At 36.3% G+C, this 20,115-nt stretch overlaps 1 protein-coding gene and 1 long non-coding RNA gene across 3 annotated transcripts in view; one reads left to right on the top strand and one right to left on the bottom strand.

Annotated features, from left to right (window-relative positions):
- LOC309626862 overlaps window positions 1-20,115 on the bottom strand; it is an 844,624-nt gene that overhangs the window by 661,585 nt on the left and 162,924 nt on the right. The window lies entirely within an intron of this gene.
- The window catches only part of ALDH1A2 (aldehyde dehydrogenase 1 family member A2), a 101,254-nt gene that overhangs the window by 27,332 nt on the left and 53,807 nt on the right, over window positions 1-20,115 (top strand). For both annotated transcript variants that reach the window (XM_082387891.1, XM_082387892.1), the window contains 3 exons: window positions 13,607-13,711; window positions 13,894-14,034; window positions 16,900-17,029. In XM_082387891.1, the coding sequence (XP_082244017.1) occupies window positions 13,607-13,711; window positions 13,894-14,034; window positions 16,900-17,029 (376 nt within the window). The remainder of the gene's footprint in view (window positions 1-13,606; window positions 13,712-13,893; window positions 14,035-16,899; window positions 17,030-20,115) is intronic.

The raw sequence follows: 20,115 nt of genomic DNA, 5'->3' as shown, positions 1-20,115 counted from the left end.
GTTTGGCTTGTAAAGCTGCCAGCTGCTTGGTTTCAAAACTTGAAACATTTCCAAAACATTGGATGAGGCACTTTATATGTGCACTAGAGTAAATACTCTGGTTTTACTGCCAATTTAAATGTGCTCAGTTTACAGTAATGAGCTTGTATAGGCATTACCTTGTTTATAGAAAGTGGAACAGGAAGAAATGAACATTAACCATTACCAGTAGCAATTCCCATTGCCTTCTGCCATATCACTGATGGCAAGCAAAGTTTCTGCCAATTTGAGAATATGTCACAACTGACATTGGTGTGTACTTGGCTTTAATGCCATGTTGCTTCAACATGTAACAGAGTAACAAATGCTGTAATTCACTGTGGCTCTGATAAGGCTGCTCAGACCAGTTGACTGTTGTCTTACTACTTTTCCTAAAACAGATGTGAAAAGCATTCCCAGATATGGGAATCGTGGGACAGTAGAGTAGGTAGGTATCCTGATTATACACAATTGAGTTTATTTTAGCCAGGTCTGTTTTCTACAAGCAAATCAGTAATGTGAGTCATTTATTTTCTCCTAAAAAAATTATTTGGATGTGTTTTGGTGCTCTACATGGAAGCATTGGCCTTTGTCTTTTGGGATGACTGGCACAGGAACCCCTTTAGCCCTCTCATACTCTTGAGGTCATATACTGGAGACAGACAGATATATTTAGCCTGAAAGACATAATTTGCTCAGCCTGGAAAAGAAAGAAAATATAGAAATCTAAGGAGACACTAGTGAGCACAATGCCTAGAAGGGAGTAGGCACTCAATAAAAATTGTTGAAGGAGATAAGAAAAGAAGGGAAGAAGGGAAGGGAGGGTGTTCAATAGGAAGAGACCATGGAAACCCATATTTTAAGAGACATATCCTCATGAGTTCAGCTGTGTTTAGAATAGACTTTTTAAAACAAAAAAGTCCCTACTGATCTCCAGGGACTCCTTGTCTTTATTTCTGCGTTTCTTTGCATGGCTTCTGAGAACCTTTTGGCCCAAGTACACATACTTATGAATATCTGGATTATGCTACCCAAGGAATACCACACTTCCCCTACAGTATAATTCCTTTTCCATTGCATGGGATACTAGCAAAATGCAGAAATTGACGAGGACCCCAAGCACGGTATATGTCTGCAAATAGTAGGATTCTGATGATGCAAGTATATGGCTATAAAATTGATCTTATGACACAGACTATGCATGTTTTCTAGCTGGTCTTGCTTTAAATGCTTTTTCTAACAGTATTTTCATGGTGCAAAAAGAAAAGAAAGCTAGTCATTCAGCACTGAATAGTTCAAAATATTGAATACCTGAACTTTCATGACAGATGAGCTCCACCTCTGTCTATTTTCCCTGTCGTACCCTCTCCCTTTCCCTCCATCCCCACCTCCCTTCATCCTTCGTTCCCTTCTCAGTTCATTGTTTCTCAGTGTGAAATCAATAAGGCTTATTTTTCTTAGTCTCTTCTATTCAAACAGAACTGTATTTTTAAAAATAAATATGTTTTCTAACGCTGTTTTTCAATATTCATTTCCTTATCTTTTAAAAGTCTCCTCTTCTTGTTTCCTCTACAGTATTTTTCACTCCTTTAATTGCTGCTATTAAATGTGATTAGTTTATATTTAAAAGATTCTTCTCTCTTTTCTCGTGTCTTCCTTCTTTATATGACTCTGTTTGGCTAGGTTTATGTGTTTCTGACCTATTTACTCTGACTGTGAGTTTTCATGGCTTTTTGGCCCTGTTTGCCTGAAGGTACCCTGCTCGCTCTGAAGACGGTGCTGTGGTAGAGGCCAGTGCAGAGAGTGCTGGGGCCCTCAGCCACTGGAGCTACTTGTAGGGTCCGGGGACTTTTAGCTGGGAAGGAGAGAAGCTAAACTTGTATTTCTTCCTTCTCTGTCACACATCTTCAACCCGGGTATCAGATAATCTTTGAGAGGAGCTGAAGTCAAGGAGGAGGGACTGATGAGGCCAGCTGAATAATTTTATTAGGGATAGAGTTTCTTTCTTCTACCTTATCCGTTCCCTACCCCAGGTCATACTCCCTCATTATTTCTTGTTTCCCTGAAGTGTTCTTCTAACATGTCAGCCCACACCAATATCTCCCTTCTCTGAAGCAAACTCCTGTGGTGCTTATCTCTACCATTCATCTTGGCACTAAATCATAGAGTGTCTTAACATTATTTAACTTTCCTGCAAGTAATCTTGTCTTTGAAACATGATTATAAGCTCCAGGACAGCAGAGTACACATCTTCTGTAGATTTTCAGTGGTACCTACAAACAGCTCCCTGGTTAGAATAGGCCTTTAATGAACATTTTGCAGTTTTTTTCTGTGAAATCAAATTTCTGCTCTGCTATTCCTTCCCCACTTAATTTGAACCCACGCTGTTTTTGTTCTATCAAACCTGTTTCACAGAGGAGGAGTGAGAGGGTTTAGCAGCTCCCTCAATTTTATGAAGTGGTTGCGTTGCAACTTAGATCCATTAACTCTTTTTTAGACTCTTTTTTAGATTATTATTTTTTAATTTACATCATTTAAAAGATTAATAGTTGCTGCCCAGGATTTCCACTTCTGGCATTAAAGTAAACTATCATACTCTAAAGGATCCTTCAATCACAATGCAACTAGCTCTTGTATGAATTAATGTGTGTGAGTAAATACATGTACTTGAATTTCAGTTTCCAATGATTTGTTGATAGTATATTGATCTTGTATCCTGGGACTTTGCTAAATTATACTTCTAGTACTTTTTTGGTAGATTTTTTAGGAATTTCTACACAATCATGTCGTCTGAAAATAAAGAAAATACTACTTATTTTATTTTCAACCTTTTGACCTAATAATATCAGATATTATTACAATATTAAATAGAAATAGTGGGAGCAGCTATCCTTGCATATATTATTTTTAATGTATTGCTTACTTAAAAGAACAGTGATCTGAAAACAAATCAAGGGGCTGAAGGAAAATGCAAAGGCTGAGTTTTCTCTAGAAGCAAAATGCCAATACTAGTTCTAGGAATAGTAAACTAAACCTCCATGAATACACGTTCTTCTCAAGTTCACATTGAAGCATTCAACCAAGTTAGATCACATTCTGGGCCATAAAACACACTTTGGCAAAATTGAAAGTGTAGAAATCATATAAAAAAATACTCTCAGATTACAGTGAAATTAAGCCATAAATTAATAACAGAAAGATAACCTGGAAAAATCCCAAAATATTTGGAGATTAAACAACACATTTCTAAATAACACATGGATCAAGGAATAAGTCTCAAGATAAATTAAAAATATTTTGAACTAAATGAAAATACAACTTATCAAAATTGGTGAGATGCAATGAAAGAAGTATTTAGAGGGGAATTTATAGCACTGAGTATATATATTAGAAAATAAATAGTCTAAGCTTCTACCTTAACAAACGAGAAAAAGAAGAGCAATATAAACCTAAGTCAAGCAGAAGAAAAATAATAATAAATTATACCAGCAATCAGTGAAATTGAAAACAGGAAAACAATAGAGAAAATAAATGAAACCATAGGCTGGTTCTTTGAAAAGATCAATAAAATTGATAAACATCTAGCCTGGCTAACAAAGAGAAAAAGAGAGAAGACACAAATTACTAATATCAGAAATGAGAGAGAAATCATCATGGACGTTAAAAGGATAACAGAGGAATATTATGAGCAACTCCATGCTCACAAATTTGATAACTAATGGGCAAATTTTTTAAAAGACATTCTACTAAAACTCACACAAGGAGAAATAGAAAATTTGAATAGCTCCATATTTATTAAAGAAATTGAGTTTGTTGCTAAAAAAACTTTCTCACAAAGAAAACTCCAGGCCCAGATGCCTTTGCTGGTGAATTCTACCAAATACTTAAGGAAAAGATAATGCCACTTCTACATAAACTCTTCCAGAAAATTAAAGAGGAGAGAATACTTCCCAGCTTATTCTTTGAGACCAGCATTACCCTGACACCAAAACCAAAGACATTACCAATATATATTTAAAATCCCAACATCTACCAAATTGGCACCCAGTCCTGAAATAGTCATCACTTCTTGCCTGCCTCTCCATGGTTCTTTTGATCGTAAGTTATCCTGACCCAGGACTTGGAGTTTAAATGGACTCAAACCGTACTGCATGACTTTCTGCTTCCTGGTTCCAGATGTTTGGACCCAAGGGCAGTCATTTAATTTACATCTGAAGACTGGCTTGAAAAGATGTACTGGAACCCAATCAACTGCCACTCTCCTGAGATTGACCTAAGAGACACAAAAGGAAGGAATAGTTGATGGTGGGAGCTGAGGATGGAGACTTATACTGGCTAAGCCTGGATAGACTTATATCTGTTTAAGAAATTGAATCAGTAATTAATAACCTCCCCCATTAAAAATCCATCAGTCCACGTGGTTTCAGTGGTGACTTCTACCAAGCATACCAATTCCTATAATATCTTCCAGAAAATAGAAGCAGAAGGAACACTTCCTAATTCATTTTATAAGGCCGGCATTACTCTAATACTAAAACCAGAAAGACATTACAGGAAAGGAAAACGACAAACTGATATCTCTCGTTAACATAAATACAAAATCCTCAAAAATATTAGCAAATAAAATCTAACAATGTTTAAAAAGTATTATACACCACAACCAACTGGAATTTATTCCATGTGTACAAGACTGGTTCAGTAGTCAAAAATCAGTTACTGTAATATGTCACATCAACAGGCTAATGAAGAAAAATCATGTGATAATATCTATACATACAAAAATAGCATTTGACAAAATCCAACAACCATTCATGGTAAAAACTCTCAGTAAACCAGGAATAGAAGGGAACTTCCTTAACTTGATGAAGAACGTCTATATAAAACCTATAGCTAATATCATACTTAATGGTGAGGAACTAGATGCTTTCCCTCTATGACTGGGAAATATTCTCTCTTCAATGTTGAGTTCCTATTCAACATTGTACCGGAAGTCCTAGCTAATACAGTTAAGATAAGAAAAAGAAATAAAACGTATACAGATTGGGAAGGAAGAAATAAAACTGTCCTTGCTTATGACATGGTTTCTATGTTGAAAATCCCTAGAATTGACCAAAAAAAAAAAAAAAAAAACCCCGAAAAACAAAAAAAGCCTCTGGAATTAATAAGTGATTATGGCAAGGTTGCATGACACAAAGTTAATATACAAAAGTCATTTGCTTTCCTATACACCAACAATGAATACTTGGAATTTGAAATAAGAAACACAGTGCCATTTGTATTGCCACAAAAAAGAGAAATACTTAGGTACAAACCTAACAAAATATGTACAAGATCTTTATGAGGAAAAATGTAGAACTCTGATGGAATTAATCAAAGGAAATCTAGATAAATGGGGAGATATCCCATGGACAGGAAAATTCAGTATTGTCGAGATGCCAGTTCTTTCCAACTTCATCTGTAGATTCAGTGCAATCCCAGTCACAATCCTGATAAGTTATTTTGTAGATATCAATAAACAGATTCTAAGGTTTATATGGAAAGGCAGAAGAGCCAATAATATTGAAGGAGAAGAAAAAGTTGTAGAATCGACAGTACCCAACTTCAAGACTTACTGTGAAGCTACAGTAATCAAGTCAATGTACTATTGGTAAAAGAATAGACAAATAGGTCAATGGAATAGAATAGAGAGCCCAGAAATAAACCCACACAGATATAGTCAATTATCTTTAACAAAGGAGTAAAGGCAGTAATTGAGAATGGATAGTCTTTTTGACATGGTGCTGGAACAACTAGACATCCACATGCAAAAATGAATCAAGACACTGACCTTGCATCTTTCACAAAAATTAACTCAAAATGGATCATAGACCTAATGTAAAATGCAAAACTATAAAAATCTTAGAAGATAGTATAGGAGAAGATATAGATGACCTTGGGTTTGGCAGTGAGTTTTTAGATACAACACTAAAAGCATGATCCATGAAAGGGAAAAATGATATGTTGGACTTCCTTAAAATGAAAAACTTCTGATCTGCAAAACGTACTGCAAAAGAGAAAGAAAAGACAAGCCACAAGTTGACAGAAAATATTTGCAAATCACATGTTAGATGAAGGACTTGTGTCCGAATTATATCAAAAACTCTGAAATTCATCACTAAGAAAACAACTCAATTAAATAATGAGCAAAAGATCTAAGATTCCTCACCCAAGAAGATACACAGACAGCAAATAAGCATACGAAAAAATTCTTAACACCATATGTCATTGGGGAATTTCAAACTAAAATGAGGTGCCATTGAACATCTATTAAAATGGCTAAGATCCAAACAAAATGAAACAAAACAAACCTGACAACACCAAATGCTGACAAGGATGTGAAGCAACAAGAGCTCTCATTTATTGCTGGTAGGAATGCAAAATGGTACAGTCAGTTTGGAAGACAGTTTGGCACTTTCTAACAAAGCTTAGAATAGTCTTGCTATGTGATCCAGCGCTCTCCTAGGCATTTACCCAAATGGGTTGATAATTTATGTTCACACAAAAACCTGCATATGGCTGTTAATAGCAACTTTATTCTTAATTCCTCCAAACTGGAAGCAACCAAGATGTCCTTTAAAAAGTGAATGGATAAACAGACTGTGGCACATCCATAAATGGAATATTATTCAGCATTAAGAAATAATGAGCTAGTAAGCCATGAAAAAACATGAAGGATGCAATATTTTTTATGCATTGCATCCTTAATGCAAATTGCTAAGTGAAAGAAACCAGTCTGAAAAGGCTACCTCCTATATGATTCTAGCTATATGACATTCTGGAAAAGGCAAAATGAAGGAGACAGTAAAAAAGATCAGTGTTTGTCAGGGGTTTAGGGGGAACAGGGAGGGATAAATTGGTGGAGCACAGGATATTTAGGGCAGTGAAGAAACTATTCTGTGCTAAGTGATGGTGGATACATGACATTATGCATTTTTCAAAACCCATAGAACTGTATAACACAAAAAGTGAAGCCTGATATGATCTATGGACTTTATCAATACTGGTCCATCAGTTGTAACAAATGTACAACACTAAAGCAAGATATTAAAAACAGAAGAAACTGAGGAGGGGAATAGCAGGTATATGGGACCTCTCTGTACTGTCTGCTCAGTTTTCTGTAAACCTAAAACTGTTCTAAAAATTAAAGTATTAATTTTTAATACAAAAACAAAAAGACCACGCAGATTTGAAAAAGAACAAAGCAGAACTTTTAGAAATAAAAATATAAACATTGAAATTAGCAGATTAGACCCTAGTAAAGAGAACTGAATGATAGATCTGAAGAAATTATTCAACTGCAGCACAGAGGAAAAAGGAGAAGAACAGAAGCAACTTAAATGTCTTTCAGTAGAGGGCTGATTGAATATATTAAGCTACACCCATGCACACACATGCGTGCGTGCACACACGCACCTATATACATACACACAGAAGTACACATTGGAGTCCAAAGAAACCATTAAAAATGTCTGTAGCATATTGTTAACTTTTTAAAAAGCAAATTCTAAAGCTCATGTAAAATTGATCTTGTTTCGTAAAATAGTGTGTGTGTGTATATCTGCCTAGAGACATGTCTAGAAGGATGGTCATGAATATGTGAACTTTAGTTATTTCTGGATGATGAAATTTGAGGTGATTTTTTAACCTTCTCTTTGCTTTCCTGTATAGTTTGAATTGTTTAGAAGAGTATTTTTTTCACACATTTACAAACACAACAAAGCTATATTTACATAAAATATTTTTAAAAAGAGATGGAAAATATGAATGGTTAAAGACATTGAGGATGGACTAAAAAGGTATAACGCTTGGAGTTCCAGAGCAGAGAATAGAAAGAATGATATTCAAGGAAATGATGATAGTGATTAAGAATATTCAGAAATTATAAGAGACAAAAACTCAGAGACGCTGCAAGCAAAATGCTTAGCTATCAAAATAAAAAAGAAATTGATACATAGACATATTGTGATGAATCTTAAAACACTGAGACAAAGACAAGATCTGAAAAGCAACCAGACAGAAGAGGCAAATCATCAACAAAGAAATGATAACCAGAGATTTACAGCAGAGATTTCTTGTAAACACCATTGCAAGATAGAAAATATTGGAATAATATTCTCAAAGTATTGTGAGAAAATGATTGTCTTCCTAGAATTGAGTAACCTTCTGGGAGTATCTTTTGAGTATGAGGGTGCAATAAATATATGTTCAGAATTGAGACTTTACCCCCAACAAATATTTACTAAATGAAATTCTAAGAAATCATGAGAATAAAAATTTTTAAATCTTACTAAATATAAGAAATCCTTCTCTGTATAAAATAATAATTTTATAACATGCCCCTGGAGAAGAGTGATTAGATTTTGTGTTCTAAGGCCCTTGTAATTGTTTGGGAGGAATGTTAAGATATATATTAACTTTATACTTAATTTTCTTAGATATGCATGATAAAATATCATAGATAATCAGTGAAAGAACATGAAAGATGTTCATGTTCTTGAAAGATGTACGTGTTCATGTACATGAAAGATCATATACAACTTCCAAACCAATAAAAGAGGGAAATTAAATTATAAAACAAACAACAAACATTAGTCAAGTTGAAAAAAGAGGCAGGACGGGAGAAGACAGGAAGTAAAGTAAAGCAAGACAAATAAAAAGCATTAAGTCCAAATATCACACGATACATTATTTAACCCAAAATATGATCACAATAAATACAAATGTATTAAACTTGCCAGTTAAAAGAGATTTTCATATTGAATAAAATAAAACATAGCCATACATCATTTAAAGGGACACATGAAAATAATAAAGATGTAATTGAGAGTAATATGATGGGAAAAGATCTATCCGGAAAATACTAAAGAAAAGCTTACGTGACTTTACTAATATTAAACAAAATAGTCTTTAAGACACAAAGCTTCATTAGTAATAAAGAGGGTCACTTCATATTGATAAATGGTTTTGTTTTATCAGAGAATCTAATAGTTCCACTTAAATTCACTAATAAAATAACCTAAAATTTGTAAGTATAAAAATGATAGAGCTAAGGGATATATTGACAAATCTACCACCAAAGTGGGAGATTTCAACACAGCTTTCTAATTATCAGTAGGACAAGCAGATGAAATGTTAAGAAAGATCAATTTGTCCCATTACTGGTGATGTTAACTTTGATCACTTGGTTAAGGTGCTGTATGCCAAGTTTCTCCAATGATAAGTTACTATCTTCTACTTTGTCATTAATAAGCGTCTTGAGGGGAGATACTTTGAGACTACATAAACATCCAATTTTTCATTATACTTTTACCCACTAATTTTACCATCCATTGATGATATTTGCCTGAAGCAATTACTATTGTGGGGTTTGACACATGATGATAATCTAATTCCATCATTCCTTGACAGCTATTAGTTTGAATTCTACTGTTAAGAACAGCTTTTCCTTATCCCCCATTTATTTATTCATAAAAAATTTATATCATTTTGGACTCTTGGATGCCTTTTTTATTCTTTGGGTAATAATCCATTACTATCACTATTTGCTTTGTTGCTTAAATTGTCCCAGTATTGGCCATTGGGAGCCCCTTCATGTTGGCTGCTGTGTCCTTTTGATAGGTCCCCATCAGTTTTTGAGCATGTACTTGATTTCTGGCACCACAGTATTCCAGGATCATCTTGTCCTTTCCCTCTAGAGCCCTGAGATATATTGTTTCTTTAAGGAGCCCTGGTCAGAGAAGAACACTTTGGACAGCATTCAAAACTTTTGAAATTGCTCAGAGAAGATGAAAACCTTCAGGTATTTTGGAGGAATTTGCTTTCCTTTGTTTTTTAAGTGTCATAAGGCTAGGTCTATAAAAGATAATAGCACAGTAAAAATATGAAATATTTTAATGTTTGGCATACCAGGAAAAATAGTCATCACATTTACCATCTGGGTCCAATGGAGGCTATAAAGTTTTAAAATTAAGTTATTTTATGAAAAATTTAGAAAAGTGAAAGTAAAGAGACAGTGAAAACAACAGAGCAAGAATTTAAACATAATAAAACCAATTTTTCTTCCATATTTTCCTGGTATTGGAGGTATATGTACATGAAGTGAACAATGGCCTTTGAATGCAACTAACTACTCATCAGCCATCATGTTTGAAACTGGAAATATTTATGCCATAAATACTGATTGCAGATTTTAAACACATCTCTTATAGGTTATATCTTACTGTTACTTCTGGTTCTTCTTGCATTTGTATTATCATAATGTAATACTATTGAAAAGTTTGAAGGCTCATAATTTTGTAGAAAAGAGCATGGCCATTTTTGTTCCATAATTACAAAAACATTTTCATTTTTAGTTTTATAAATGTAAATTAGATTGATCAATCCAATGAACTTTTTTATTTCTACGTAATATCTGTACTCCCAGTCACCTTTGTGTATACACCTACCTTCAGCATTTGTCCATTTTTGAATCATATCAAGTAAATTTTTACCCACAAATATCATGAAAGATAAAAGAATTCTTACATGTTCTTTTATCAAAACAGGATGGTTTTAAATTATTAAGTCCTTCCTATTGAATGACTAGTTGGGTTAGACTATCATATTTCCTTTTTGTGTTGATAAGTATCTTGTTTGCTCCCTGATTATTAATTTGGAGAAAATGCATTTATTTATCCTAAAGACTCATAGTCCAAGATTTTGCTTATACAGTCAGTTTCACCCTCATCAGCAGTCTCTAGTGTTTCTGTCTCTTTGCCTTCAGCTTCTGACTCATCTAACAGTTATGAAATGTCTTTTTCTATTAATTTTCTTCTCTTTCTCATTATGGACAGAAATGAAAAATTCTGAATTCTTAACTGTGTTCAATGAAAGGTAAAAAGAATATGACAAAGATGGTGTCTCCACACTTCTTTATTTATACCCTTTTGAGACATAATGCATTACTTTGGATAATACAATAATAAAACCAAAGGATGATGAAATAGTGGGGTTGTATTTATTTATTCATTTCTAGACAGTTCCATAATGTTTTTGTTTCCTTATTATTTTAGGGTTGTTTTAAGCATAGTTGGAAATAATTGATGAGTGATGAAATAATTCCAAGAATGATGAAATTAGCAATATGTTTCAAGATACAGGAAAAGCTAACTAAGATCCCATAATGTATTTTAGATTGATAAAACGATCAGTGTACTTAAATGATAACAGTAAGAGAATGAATTTTATTCTATTAAAAAATAAGTAATTTTTCTCTTTGATCTTTGGAAGACCTCTAAGAAACAATAAAAGTCATGAAATATCAATCCTTACATAACATTTAGAACTGTTCAACAAAGAAGCTTAAAACTATAATTGGATCTGATGATGTTCCAAGGGTTAAGAAGTTTCAGTCAAATAGTGAATAAAAGGAATAAGGAATATTGGCAAGACCCATTCTCCTTTAAACCTGATAATCTCTAGAAGTGAATCTTTAATGAAACTAACCTCTTAATTTTTTTCTTTTGCTACCTTTGAGATCATATTGTATTTCAAAGGAGTGTGCAGATTTGATGCGCTGTGAAATGTTAGGAAATTTGTTAAATGGAGTGAAAAGAGAACTAGATCAGGAGTCCAAGAATTATAGATCTGATTTAGGCTTGGACATAACTAGTTGTGTTTCTTTGGGCTGAGCAGTCCTGGAAACCACGGTGTAGTGGAAAGAGCAGCAGACTTTGAATCAGAGTCACGATGAGAACCTGCTTCTTCGGACTTTCAACCTCTCAATTATTTTCATTTTCAGTTGAGATAATAAAATCCTGCCATTAGGGTTGTTGTGAGTATTTTTTTTTTTAAAGGAATTCCTTTATTTTTATTATTTATTTATTTATTTATTTTTGGCTGTGTGGGTCTTAGTTTCTGTGCGAGGGCTTTCTCTACTTGCGGCAAGCAGGGGCCACTCTTCATCGCGGTGCGCGGGCCTCTCACTATCGCGGCCTCTCTTGTTGCGGAGCACAAGCTCCAGATGCGCAGCTCAGTAGTTGTGGCTTACGGGCCTAGTTGCTCCGCGGCATGTGGGATCTTCCCAGACCAGGACTCGAACCCGTGTCCCCTGCTTTGGCAGGCAGATTCTCAACCACTGCGCCACCAGGGAAGCCCTGTTGTGAGTATTTAATGAACTACTAGAGACTGTTGACCCTGGAAGGCTGGAACTCTTAATCATCTTTGCCTCTCCTGTGTCTAGAAATATCTATGCATTTATTGAATACATTATACAAATGAATACAGTATGTTAAGCATGTTTAGACATTCACCGTAAAAACTTTAAAAAAATTGTTAATTACAAGGTCATTGTGTTTGTGCTCAGTACATTTGTATTAAGTGCTTTTACAGGTTTAAGGTCTTTCTCCACTTTATCTTAAAAAGCCTTCAGGAAAAGAAGACTCCTTCAACACAGATTCATTGTTTTATCAAATCAAGGAAAAAGCAAAGCTTTGGCATAATCTAGAACTTAATTTTTTAAATTGTAGATCTACACTCAGCCTCGTTTGTGATTATTAAAATTCCAGGCAGTAGCAAATCAGTTTATCATTGTGTTTGTTCTAAACTGACTGACTACTGAATGGTGCATAGGTTCAGAAATTTTCACTGTTGTGCCATAAATTTTATAGAGTAAAATATCTTTGTGTATTCTTTGAGCTTTCATAGTCTAAAAATATTAGTTTGGATTTCTCTCTTAATATCAATAAAATTTTTTAAATGTTTTTGCCTATATTTTCCCTCCTTCGTTAATGCATATCTTACAAATCTTCTGAGAAATTGACTTGAATAATTTCTTAAACCATTTCTTTGCCATTTTAATATAATCTTCATTTCCTATATAAAGAAACCAAGGCTCTTAAGAAATCCTAGAGAGACCCATTTGAAAGTTATAGGCCTTTTCCCTTTGCTGAGCCACATAGCCTACCCAGCAAAAGGAAAGAAATCTAACTTGGATTTACACATGTAAGTTGTTTAACTCACCAGTTGGTTTGGTCAGAGTCATTGCTCAGTTCAGGATCTGACTATAAATCAGGCAAATGCTTATTCCAGCACCCTTCAGATTTCCCTGTGAAGTCACTTATGCCTCTGACAGAGAAACTAGTAGCTAAGGCCGGATGACTGTCAGTTTGATCCACGATTTACCCTTTTGGGATATTGGCCAGAGCTTGGACTATAATAAATATTTTCTCAATCTCAGTGTATGGTTTGTATGTATGTAAGACTGTCTATCCTTCCTTCCTTGTTTGACTCTCTCAGTAGTTGACAGGTTCACTAAAGGTAAGAATTATATTTAATCTTTGGATGACGTTGAGTTAAAAGTACCACAAAGGAAATTTCTGAATTGGGGGTGAGGCTGGACTGCATAATGATCAAGGGTTTCTTGTAACACTTCAAATTCTATACTTTAATTATATACCAGCAAGCATACAGAGCAAGTATTACTACTATGGTACTTCCATATAATACGGCACCATTGACTGACTTCCTGTCACCTGTCTCATGGATCCCATTCTGTTGTCTACTCCCTTAGATTTTTATTAACAACGAGTGGCAGAACTCGGAAAGTGGGAGAGTGTTTCCTGTCTATAATCCAGCCACAGGAGAACAGGTGTGTGAAGTTCAAGAAGCAGACAAGGTATGTTTGTCTTAGAAAAAAATTTCTCATGAAATAACTACCTTCAGACAACAAAGCAATAAACTTATGCTCTCCAGACATCACCACTGATGTTCATTCATCACCTTTTTTGTGAAAGCAGATGGTTCTTCCTTTATTTGTAGCAATCTCTCTCTTCACTTGTGCCTCTTCCTCTCTAACAGGCAGATATAGACAAAGCAGTGCAGGCAGCCCGCCTGGCTTTCTCTCTTGGCTCAGTGTGGAGAAGGATGGATGCTTCAGAAAGAGGACGTCTGTTGGATAAGCTTGCAGACTTGGTGGAACGAGACAGGGCAGTCCTTGCAGTAAGTAACCTAAGAAAGCATCACGTCTTTACCCCAAATTTACCATTCCATTGAAATTTAGATTCCTCAGTCTTTCTGAAAGTATGATATGAAGCAGACCTGGGGAACAAGCTAAAGGGTACATAATACACATGAAAAATGGTAGAGGTTTGGCTTTTGGGATCAGATGGGGAAGTGGAGGACCAGCTGAGTGTCTCTTCTTATTGAATTTTGAAGAACAAAACCATAGCTTCCCATGACTGGTAAGGACCTTCCTGCTTTCCTCGTCCCCCTTCCTCCCACCCTCAACAAAAAGAACAAAAACAGTCAAGCAGCAAGAGAGTCACCACGCTCCTTGCAGGAAACCAATACCAAATTACTGTTGGCAATCAAAAGAGTTTTACCTCTCCAGAGTTAGCCCCTCTTGACTAAAGAGAATCCTTCAGAAGCAGAGAGCATGATATGGACCTCTCATATACTTCCGCTCCCTCTGTTCTTTTAGAACTAATAGGAGAGACAGAAGGAGACAGCAACTTTCTTTCACTAAAACAATCATTTTCTCACATAAGGAATGTCCCCTCTCCTAGTGGTTTATTGTTGTCATTGTTGTTGTTGCTATTTTAAAAATAAAAGTCAGTTTCTTAGAGAATACCAACTTTTTTGGAAATTGGAACCATTTAGGAATGCCTGTGCAGTATACCTGTCTTGCAGGGATCTCCACCTGCATGACCCATAGTTGATCATTTAATATTTAGGGCATCCTCGTTGAGTCAGGGCATTAAAGCCATGAATACTATATTCTACCCTCTGTTTGGGAAATCAGATCACTGTTGGGTTCGCTCTGGGAGAGGGAAGCATTAGTACCCTTCCTCAGTGTCGTTTCTACCATGGCTCTCCCTCCTACCATCCCTTTCATGGGTCTGTTCATAGCGTGGAAACAAAAGTGAATCCTTTGTGGAGATGGTTTAGAACTCTTGCTATATATAACATTTATTGATCTATAAAAATATTTTCTAGTTTGGTACTTCAAGGAATACTGTTTCCAATGAGGTGTTTATATATATTGGGAAAAGGTGTTCGATGGAGATTCATAAGACACTTAGCATATTAAAGACTCTGACAAGCCCTACTCAGTGTTTCTCAAACCTGTTGGAGCCTCAACACTATTTTTCTGGCTAACCTGTCAATATCGTACAAAACAGAATTCTTTGGAGTACCTTGGGGGAATGCTGGTCTATATGCTGTCTCTTTACTGGATTATGATTTCTTTGAAAGTGAAAATTATATTTTACTCCATTTTTTGTAATCCTAGCATAGTTTGTGACACAAAAACGGTGAATGGGGGCACATTGATGGTCTATAAGTGTCTGTTTAATTGAGTTAAATCCACATAATATTTATAACATTAGATTAGCAGTACTTACTAGATGATGATATAGTTCATTTCTGCAGTTATATTTTCATGTCATAAAATTCATATGCCATCCTGTTTCTGACATATGTCTCACTGTGGTCAAGTCCTTTTTCCCATCACACTTAAATGTGATTTCTACTTTTAAACACTCACAAGGCATGAGAGGAGTGAGTTTTGTTAAGAGGTAGCCTCTCGAATATAGGGGGAGCTCCTGACCAGAATACTGAAGTTAATACTGCACCCAGGTAAACACAATTGAAAATAAACCTAGGGCTGGCAACTCTCAGGTAAGTTTAGCTGGTGTCAACAGCGCATAGGGATGGACCATTTAGGTGGCCCAGATTCTGGTTATTGACTCTACTTCAGTCTATGCTGTCAAGACCTTGGCTCTATGCCTGCTGTGTGGAGAATGTAATGCTCATCTCACAGACATATAAATATTCTAAAAAGAACTGGGAAATAACTTGATTTCCTTTAATAAAGGTGAGCCAGTATACAGTGAATAGGTCACATGATATTTTAAAATGAGTTCCATCTTATACACATGGTAAGTGGAAAAATTGCACTGTAAATAATATTTTCATGTCATTGAATGGAGAATATTTCAATTTTAGTTTTGTCAGCACTCAAATAATTTTCGTACCAGTATGTGTTGTAAAATGTCCTTGAAGAGAAGGACATGAGATTACAAACATGTTTTTTTAATTTTATTTGTTAAATATGTAACACCTTTACTATTTCTCAAGTCAAAATACTCATTGTGTTCATTTGTAATTCTTTATGTTACAGATTTACCCTATTTAGGACTGTGTCATTAAAATAATAACATTTATCATCTAAAACTGCTTAATAACTCTAACTGTATTTTTATTAAATAGACCAGATACTTCACTCTTAATAGATAATGGTTATTAACATAAATATTTATGAAAAAACAGCCCTCAAGTTGTTATAGTATGAGCTTCCCTAGAGGAGATCTTGTTTATTTGTTGGTAATAAATAAACTTGCTGTGCACCGTGGCTATTCCATTTCTCAGCAGGGGTCTTGGCAGTGTGGAGAACGTTTTATAGTCTCATCAACTGCATAAAAGCCCATGTCCCTGCTCCTCTTTTTGGATTCAGAATACTGGTGTAGACTCTGAAAAATCCCCACGCAGCTCTGATCATTAATACAACAGAAGCTGGTTTGACAAGCAGAACACTTCTTTATCACCAGTTGTGTTTATATATTGGGATAGTGGTTACTGGAAACACACAGGCACAAGAACACACACGTGTTAAGTTCATTGTGGTTTTTACTGGAAACTAAACTAAACACGCGGTACTAAAAATCTTTTCATTTGGGAAATCAGAGTTGACCAGGTATGCATCATTGTTCAGATTCATTTGTATTCTCTCTATTCCTTTTTTCTTCTGCTGTAGAAGTTACTTAGTGTATTATTGGAAAGTTCTCTCCATTTCTTTTCCTACAGACCATGGAATCCCTAAATGGTGGCAAACCATTCCTGCAAGCTTTTTACATCGATTTGCAAGGAGTCATCAAAACCCTTCGGTATTACGCAGGCTGGGCTGATAAAATTCACGGGATGACCATTCCTGTAGGTATGTGTAATCTGAGTATGTTGAAAAGGGAAACATGAGGCTTCACCAGAAACACACTTTCACCACCAAACACAAACAGCAGTCACATGGAGTACAGATCTGAGCACACTTTTACAGCAGCTTGAACCGAACAAAGAACTAAACAGATTGTGTCACTAATTCTGACAGTATCCTTATTTCAATATGCAGACAGTCCACACACAGGTGTAGGGGCAAGCCACATCAGTACGTCTCTCAGCTAAGGAACAGGCGTGTGTTTGTCAGCTGCAAAGTGCTTAGCACTGTGGTAGGTTAGGTGCTGGGAGTGTGGAGAGGCGCTAGGTGTGGGGAAGCCAGGGAAAATTCTGAGAAGATTAAGACTTGGCCCTTGCTCTCGTGAAACATAAGATCTTGTTTGGAAGGAAATCCTCTAAAATGTTAACAGTTGTTTTTTTCTTAGTGGTGAGATTATGGATTATTTATTATTTCTTTTTCATATTTTTCTGTATTTTCTGTATTCCCTATAAATTACTTTCACAGTCTGTAAAAACAACCACCATCCTGACACTTTTTTTTTAAGATCCAGGTTTGGAGACAAAACTAGTAACACAAAACAAAGATCTCTACAGGAGAGTTACACTTAGGTGCTAAGTCATGTGGCTTGGCCTGTCAGTGCTGTAGCCCTTTAAAGGAAAGGGAAAGTATCCAAACTAAGTTGGGGGAAAGGTGTGGGTCTGAGCATGAATACTAGCTGTAGCTAATATCAAATGAAATGCTTTCACAGCAGCCCCAAGGGGAAGGCACTGTTATTAACATCCTCATTGACAGAGGAGAAAACTGAGGCCTAGAAAGGTTAGTTTTCCTGATTCACCCAGCAAATAAATTGTAGAGCTGAAACTTTGACATTAGAGCCTGGTGAATGACTTCACTAGAGGATCCATTTTAGATACTGGGTAGAAGAGATATCACGACAGGAAAGGGACCAACTGGAAGAGATAGGACGATATTGGCAGTGGTGAATACATATAAAGAAAGAAAGTACATGTTTTTGAGTGGCTTCTGAATGCTGCTAAGTAACATGCCAGGTACTCTGCCCGTGTTCTCTGGAAAACAGCCTGCTTCCCATGTGCATACTAGGAGGAGTGGAAAGTGATGCTGGGAACTTGGGAGTGCCCAGTTTGGGCCTTCCTAGGCTGAGTAGGATTGGTTTACCAGAAAAGGGGATGATTGGATGATAGTGTAGCTGGCTTAGAGCAGTGCTTCTCAAACTTGAATGTGCATATGTATCACCTGGAATCTTCTTCAAGTGCAGGTCTAGGATGGGGCCTGAGATTCTGCATTCCTAACAAGCTGCCAGGTGATGCCTATGCTGCTGGGTTCTCTGCCTTGCGTAGTGAGGAGACGATACAGAGACCAGCACCAACCATGTGGCCACTGCGATGCCTCATTTAGCAAGAAGAGAAGACGTCACAGTGAGAAGGGAGAAGGGACAGAGATGAGGCTTCAAAGGACTATTTTAAAATTACCTCCGTGAATGATGGTGACATGTGGAATGTCAGTCTTTAGAAAATGCGTTTCTGGTTATAGGGACTCTTCCCTGCCATCCAGAAGTTTCCCACGTTCAGCAGACTCAGAAGGATGGAGAAGACTGTTCTTAAGGAATGTCAGAATCTTACTTCACTCCTGGCTCTGGGATATTACAGACCACTGTTCTCTGGCCTCATTTGTAGGATCGAGGAATGGCCTAAGTGAGGCAGAGTCGTTGTCTGGCGTAAGCATACCTGTGGGAGGGCCTGGGAACGAAAACCTTTGTCAAGAGCAGGTCATGCGCCAGCCTTTTCAGGTTGACCTCTTCTGCTTCAGTGCAGAAAGGAAATTATCAGGATCAAAGGCCCTGGGTGTTTGGCACCCCACCCCACCTGCCATTTCACTAAGACAACAAATATGTTTCAGGCATTTAAACATCTTTTCAAATGATTTAGAGATATCTTAGAAATAAGGTGAAACAGAAGGCTGTACACATTTGACCTGGCATTTGACCTAACGATATATTGGTTTTCTTTTGCCTCCTTAGGAGAGAAGACCTTGTTTGATTAGATAAAGATTTATTGGAGTTCCTGATAATGTTTGATACTTTACTGTAACTTTATCTGGCAGTAGAGGTGGTTGGTCTATAAGTCTCAATTTTCATCTGATGCTCTTTGGGGATTCTGAATTAGAAATACAGGGCTTAGAAAAGTCTTTCACAGTAGTCTCTCCCACCTTTACTCATAAACTGGTGTCCAGCCTGTGAAGGAAAAAAAGTGAGGAATTCCCTTAAATGCCAAGTAATTTTTGTTTCCCCAGTTTTTCCTTAAGTGCGTTTAGAGGGATACCAGGATGAGGGACTCTCCAGGGATTCAGGTCATTAAGCAGAGCTCCTAGGAAGCTGGGGGTCTGGGATGTAAGACCTTTTTGCTGTGGTGCCTCAAGCAGTTGAAAGGAAGGATGACGGCAAACGTGAACTTGGCCGCTTTCCTTTCCGTTCCATTTTTAGGTACATTTGGACATGCCTGTAGGCTCCTGAGAATTCATCTCACAACCCCTTTGGCTAGTTCAGTGCTTAGGGAATCTAGTTGGCTACGCCAGAGGGGTGATAGTGGAAGATCAGGGAAAGGGAGCGTCATTATTATTTACTTATTTATTCTCAAATTTGTTCAATCAATCCATTTATGTTTTATTTGTCATCTGTAACTTTATAATTTAACATCAGCTTGATTTTTGTCTCTGTGTTCTTGGCTTTTTTCAATGAAATCTGGAATGTAGGAAAGCCGTTAGCCTTTAACCATGAGGTCTTTATTGTGTTACATACATTTCCTGTGAAACACCCTAATTTTGTTTGAAATTTTAATATAAAGGGATAACGTACTTTATGTTTGCAAAGCACTTGAGCATGTAAAAGTTTTTTTCACATACAGGATCTATGTGATTCTGTGTATGATCCTGTGAAACAGGTCAGATTTTAAAAGGTATTGTACCCATTTTGCAGGTGAGAAAATGAGACAGCGAGGGTTTAGTGTCTTGAACAAGGTCACATGTGAGTAAGTGGCAGGCCTGAGATTTAAACC

The sequence above is a fragment of the Balaenoptera borealis genome (genome assembly GCF_965194805.1).
Source record: "Balaenoptera borealis genome assembly, chromosome: 3".
In the NCBI taxonomy this organism is placed as follows: domain Eukaryota; kingdom Metazoa; phylum Chordata; class Mammalia; order Artiodactyla; family Balaenopteridae; genus Balaenoptera; species Balaenoptera borealis.
This window is presented reverse-complemented; position numbering and strand designations above follow the sequence as displayed.